Source organism: Pinus tabuliformis, chromosome J (genome assembly GCF_031772625.1).
Source record: "Pinus tabuliformis cultivar Carrire ecotype Pingquan chromosome J, CPIR1, whole genome shotgun sequence".
NCBI lineage: Eukaryota > Viridiplantae > Streptophyta > Pinopsida > Pinales > Pinaceae > Pinus > Pinus tabuliformis.
Window position 1 is genome coordinate 76,199,654 of NC_142295.1, and position 6,645 is coordinate 76,206,298.

The 6,645-nt window shown below is 37.9% G+C and overlaps 1 protein-coding gene across 1 annotated transcript; it reads left to right on the forward strand.

The window, feature by feature from the left end:
• The first annotated feature begins 2,247 nt into the window (after positions 1-2,247).
• On the forward strand, positions 2,248-6,144 carry LOC149225589 (uncharacterized). The gene has a single exon (XM_089379967.1). It carries the CDS (start codon positions 2,248-2,250, stop codon positions 6,142-6,144), a length of 3,897 nt encoding a protein of 1,298 aa, XP_089236093.1.
• The last annotated feature ends 501 nt before the right edge of the window (positions 6,145-6,645 follow it).

A 6,645-nucleotide genomic window follows, 5' to 3' on the forward strand; every position in this document is an offset into this window, starting at 1 on the left:
ACATTTAAAAAGAAAAATATTTTTAATTTTTTTTGTTTGTTTTTAAATAAATAATGAAAATTTAATAAAAAAAATTATTTATTTATTTATTTTTAAATCAAAAAGACTTTTTTTAAGTTGAAAATGTTCTTTAATTTTTTATTTTTTTTTTTATTGGAAAATCTCTATATTTTTTTCGTTTTTTTTTTTTTAATAATTTGAGGTTTTTTTAGTTTTTTCTAAATGTTTTTAATATTAATTTTACTAGTTTTTAATTTTATCTTTTTGTTAATTTTCTATTTTTGTTTAATCTAGTTTGTGTTTTTTTTTGGTTAGTTTTTGTTAATGATTTTTTTAATCTTTATGTTTTTACTTACTTAAATTTATATATATAAATTTATTTTTTTTTTTTTCTTTTTTTCAAATTCTTTTATAATTAAACAATTTTTTTAATATTTTTTATTTATATTTTGTCTCATATATATGTATTTTTACATTTATTTTTTAAGTAATCATCATTTTAATCTTAATTTCACTATTTTTTATTTTTTATTTTTGGTTAATTTTCCAATTTTTTTTTTAAATCTAGTTTGTTTTTAATTTTAATTTTTTTTAGTTTTTTGTTAATGTTTTTTTTAATTTTTCTATTGTTACCTACTTAATTTTATAATTTTTTAAATGTGTTTTTTCTTCTTTTCCCAAATTTTTTTATGGTTTACATATTTGTTTTTTTTTCCCCAATTTTTTTTACATATGTTTTTTTTACTATTTATTTGTTTATAATTTGTAATTTTTTTCTAGTTTTTTAATTCTTATTATTATTATTATTATTTTTTATTTTTTTTTTTTATTGATTGATTTTATTTTTTATGTTTGATATTTTTCGTTTTTTGTTTTTTATTTTATGTTTTGTTTTTAGTATATATTTTTATTTATGTTTTGTTTTTTTTATTTTATTTTTTTTTGTTTTGTGTTTTTTCATTGTTTTAATTTTTATTTTTTGGAATTTTAATGTTTTTCGGGGTCATGATAAAATATTTTATGCTATTATTTTGAAATGTTGAAATTTCACCCTTGAAAAAAAAATTGTTATCCCAGCATCAACACTTTGAGGGTGTTTTTTGCACAAAATTTACCATTGAAAAAATAAATAAATAAATAAAATTGAAATGAAATGTTATTCCAACATCAACACTTCGTTTTGAGGGCGTGTTTTGGACAATTTTTGCACCAAAAATTGGTTTTCACCGTCATTTTTAAAACATGTTGAAAATTTAGCTTGGAAAAAAAAAAGGTGTTATTCCAGCATCAACACTTTTCGTTTTTAGCATTGTTTTTTATGTTTTTTCGGGGTTTTTTTGTCAGAGTTCCCGTTTTGAGTTTATAGTTCTCGTTTCAAAGTTTACATTGTTTAGCACAGAAGTCCAAATGAAGGAACAAACAGAAGAGTCAGAGGAGGATGCAGACATGCTCACCAGCGATGGAGGAAGTGATGATTTAGAGTTGGAGGAGGTTCTAGCAAAGGAAGGGATGAACCTACCAGTCATGGCCGAGAACTGGAAAGCTCGAGGCATAGAAAACGTGCCGGAAGAAGAAATCAGGAAGGTCAATGAGCTATTTATAGCAAGGCAGAAAGCAGAGTTAGAAAGGCAAAGTAGAAAGTTAGGTATAGCAAGAGGAGCTGGGAACCACCCAAAGAGTCTTCTCTGCAACTCAACAAGTTCAAAGCAAAGGAAGAAGAGAGGACGGAGAACAAGTGGTGAAGTTCTGCAGGAGCTTGGGATAATAATGATAAACTCAGGGAAGATGAAGGCTCTAAATGCCTTCCCATCTTACCAATAATTCTTCTAGTTAATCATGAAAATCATATCATGGAATGCAAGAGGGCTAAACAGCCAAGCAAAGCAGAGAATTCTGAAAAGAAAATTTCAGAAAGAAAAACCGGATATCATTTTCATTCAGGAAACTAAATGCAGCAATACAAGCATGGCTAACATCAGTAAGAAGCTCGGCAATCACATAAATTATATGGAAGTAGAGAGTCAGGGACGAGAAGGAGGTTTAGTCACTATGTGGGACTCAAGGATGTTTCAAGTCCTCTCAGCAGAAGCAACCAGAGCATTTATAGCCGTGGAAGCCCAACCCACAGGTAACTCTAAATCCTTCTTATGCATAAATGTTTATTAACCGCAGAAGATAGAGGATAAAATAACCTTTTTAAGCTCTCTGTTAAGTTTGATTTCTAGGCATCCATATTCCAAATGCATTATGGGGGGTGTCTTTAACATGATAACTACCCTTCTGGAGAAGACAGGGGGAATAAGAAAACTCCGTACGGATGCGGAATTATTCACAAATTTCATTGACAATGCTAAATTGGTGGATATCCCACCTAAGAGTGGCACTTTTACATGGAATAACAGACGAGGGGGCGATAGGCTGATTGCCTCTCGTCTGGATAGATTCATCATCTCTGAGAGCATCATTATGGATGGTATTCTAGTTGAGTCAGACATCCTTCCAAGTGGAGGATCTGACCACTGGCCAATATCTTTAATAGCAGCTATCCATGGCACTCCAAGGAATAAACCTTTCAGATTCGAAAAATTTTGGTTGGAACACCCCAACTTCCTCAATCTGGTGGAGAAATGGTGGTCTGAACCTATGATTGGAAGGGGATCCAAAATGTTTAATCTTCAGAAGAAACTAAGGTACACTAAAGCCAAAATTAAAGAATGGAACATTACGGAGTTTGGAGATATTTTTAAGGAGAAAACCTTGATAGAAGATAAACTGGAACAGATTCACAAAGCTTGGGCTTCAGGGCACAACAGTGAGGAGTCTGTAGAGCAGGAAAAAGCTCTAACTCATCAGTGGCATACACGCTGTCAGCAGGAAGAAACTCTTTGGAAGCAGAAATCCAGAATTCGGTGGCTAAAAGAGGGTGAGCAGAATACCAAATTTTTTCACAGATCTGCTCTAGATTACAGGAGTGCGAATAGAATACTAGAACTCAAGGATGAGAATGGTGAAACTTTAAAGAATCACCAAGACATAGCGGCTTTACTCACTAGGCATTTCAGCATTATTGCCCAGGAACCGCAAGCAAACAGAGAGAATGCTATAAAGGAGCTCATTACGGCCATCCCCAAAACTATCACCAACGAACAGAACTCAGCTCTAAGCAGAGAAATCACCCTAGAGGAAGTGGAAGAAGCAGTCAGAAGTATGCCTAGTGATAAGGCCCCTGGACCAGATGGTTTCACCATTAATTTTTACAAAGCTTGTTGGAACCTAGTGAAACATGAAATATGGGAAGTTGTTGAGGACTCTAGGCGATCTGGTTCCATCCTCAAATCTCTTAACTCCACCTTCATAGCGCTTATCCCAAAGATGGAAGAAGCAAACTCTCCTGAGAAGTTTAGACCAATTGCTCTGTGTAATGTCATTTATAAAATCATATCGAAAGTTATAGCTAATAGACTGAAGCCAATTCTTCCTGGCCTCATATCAGAAGAGCAATCGGGGTATGTCGAAGGGAGACAGATCTTAGACAATATTCTTCTAGCTCAAGAAATGATTCACACCCTTCAAACTAGAAAATTAGCAGGGATGTTAATGCAGCTTGATCTATCGAAAGCCTATGATAAAGTTAGTTGGCAATATCTAGAAGCCATTCTAAAAGCCTTCGGTTTTTGCAAGCAATGGATCAATTGGATTCTAGCCCTTATTAAGTCCTCCAGATTCTCGATCCTTGTCAATGGATCCCCCTCTGAACCCTTTTCACCCACTCGTGGAATCAGACAAGGAGACCCTCTCTCCCCCTTCCTGTTCGTAATTCTCATGGAAGGACTCAGCAGACTCATAGCCAAAGCAAAAAGAGAAGGGAAGATCAAGGGACTTCAGCCTCTCCAATCTATTCCAGCAACAACACACCAACAATTTGTGGATGATACGATGTTACATGGAACCCCCACAGTGAAAGAGGCTCTAGCTTTTAAGAAAATCCTTGATCTTTTCAGCAAGGCGTCGGGAATGGAAATTAACTTTTCCAAATCCACGATTTTTTTCTTTCACACCCATCCAGCTATTCAGAAGCATCTCTCTAATTTACTTGGATTCAGAAAAGGATGTCTACCTTCAAGATATTTGGGAGCACCTCTAACACTCAAACCCTGGCAAAAAGTGCACTGGGAGAAAATCTTGGCTAACCTGGAGAAAAGGTGTAAGCACTGGACGCACAGGGCACTTAATTTTGCTGGGAGATTAGTTCTCACCAAGGCAGTTCTGCAGGCTATCCCTCAGTACTTACTTTCCATGCTGTCGTCCCCCAAGGGCATCCTTCAACAAATTAGAACAATCCAAAGATCCTTTTTATGGAATGGAAATGGGGAAAAGAAAAAATGGGCGCTTGTGGCATGGCACAAACTCTGCAAACCAAAAATTTTGGGAGGCCTAAATCTGGTGGATCCTTCAATCATCAACATGACTTGTGGTGCAAAACTCTGGTGGCGATGGATAAAAGAGCCCCATCTCCCCTGGGCAAGACATTGGAAAGAGAAATATACCCCCGAATGCAATAATCAGGATCTTATTAGACTTCAGGAGGTTCCTGAGGGATCCCCCATATGGAATCTTGCCAGGAAAAATCGCAACTTGGTGCAGGAAAACAGTTTTTGGGAAATTCGGAATGGGCATTCAGCTCTTTTTTGGGAAGATGCTTGGCAGCAACTCCCAAAACTGGAAAAGCCCGAACTCGATCTTCTCAAGCAGAAATGCCAACACGAGGGCCGACACAAAGTCCATCAATACTGGAACTGGAACAGCAGGGATCCCATCTGGAGAGAATGGATAAACTTCAACTTCGACAACAGCAATGGGGAAAACGACAGCACAAAGCATCTAATTGACCAACTACTCAAAAGGAAGATAAGGAATACGGAAGAAAAGGACCAGCTTAGATGGGGAATGAAAGGCAGCGGAAATTTCTCACTCAAGGAAGCCAGGGAACTGATAGAAAATGCAGAGCAGAGGGAGGTCTTTCCTTGGAGTCATAACGTGTGGGACAGCCTGTTTTGGCCAAAAATCAAAACGTTCCTCTGGCTTTTAATGAGGAAAAAAACCTTGACATGGGAAAATCTACGCAATAAAGGCTTTCATGGGCCGTCCAGATGCCCAATGTGCCTGGTAGAGGAAGAAACAATAAATCATTTATTTAATTCCTGTGACTGGGCTTGTCATTTATGGAATTGGGCGGAGGGTATTTTGCTAAACTCTAACAGAAATAGGGAGTCCATCCAAGATACTATACAAAATTGGCAAAAAAATTACTCAAAGAATCCCAGAGTCAACAGCATTTGGAAAGTTATGCCAGGTTTCTTAACATGGACCATATGGAAGGAGCGTAACAGGAGAATATTCCAAGATGAATACAGAAATACAGAGCATGCCATAGATACTCTTATGATAAATATTAGACAGTTAATTCAAGTAAAAGTCAAAGCGGAAACTAATGAGAAGCCTTCGTCTTGTGACTTACGGATTTTAAAACTCTTCCAGATGGACATCAACCAGAGCATGGCTACGTCGAGAGGCCAGCAGAACCCGCAGTCTGAGTCCAACAGTTGGAAATACCCGCCGGTTGGTTGGCTGAAGTTGAATTTTGATGGCGCGTCCAGAGGAAACCCTGGGATGGCGGGTATAGGAGGCATCATAAGAAACCATGAAGGAGACATTCTTCATATTTACTGCAAAGCTCTGGGAGAAGGGACGAACAATGAAATGGAGTTTGCAGCTTTAGAACAGGGACTACGGATTCTAAAAGACATGCAGAATTGTACAGCGGTGGTGGAAGGTGACTCGGCCCTGGTAATTTCTGTGGCAAAGAGAATCTATGGCGGAACCAAAGCGAGCAAAGCAACGAAGCATTGGAGATTAGCAAAGGTGACGGAAAACATAGCCGAGTTAATCAGCGGCATGAGAGGGTTAGTCTTCCAGGCGGTGAGACGCAAGGCGAATGCGATAGCGGACCACCTAGCAAATCATGGCATCGACAACCAAAATAGGGAATGGGACAGCTGTTGGCAGCAGGTGAACTGCCCAGACCTGAAGAAGAAATGCATCCAGCTGGCCAAACAAGACATGGATAATGCCAACCGGGCTTAACCGGAAGGCGTTCGGACTCCGCGTTTTTCTATGATAAAGCACACAGGAGTGGATACGGATATTAAAAGTTGGCAGAAGGCAAAAGGACAGGTAATTCCGGTGCGTTTATGGCAACAGAAGGGGAATAAAGGAAACAAATCTAAAATGATGTGCCGCAACGATCACCGCCGCCACCACAGCAAGTTGGAGGACACTTGGCAATTTCTGATTAGAGAGGGAAGAGGCAACATTGATGTCAAGGTTTGGATACATCACTCGGAAAACACAGTTCAATGCAGTAACAATTATGTTAGTACATCCACGTCGTTTCGGGAGGATCGGTTGGTCATGAGTAATATCCTCCAGAACAACTATTTAACAGCGAGTAGAGGCATAGGCATGAACAAAATTTTTCAGTGCATCGTTCCGGTTCATTTTCTTTCGGCTCTCAGCGCCTGTTCTCACGTTGCAAGCGTTAAGCTAAGTATGGAAGGTGACGGCTGCCGCAGCACCACTGCGAAT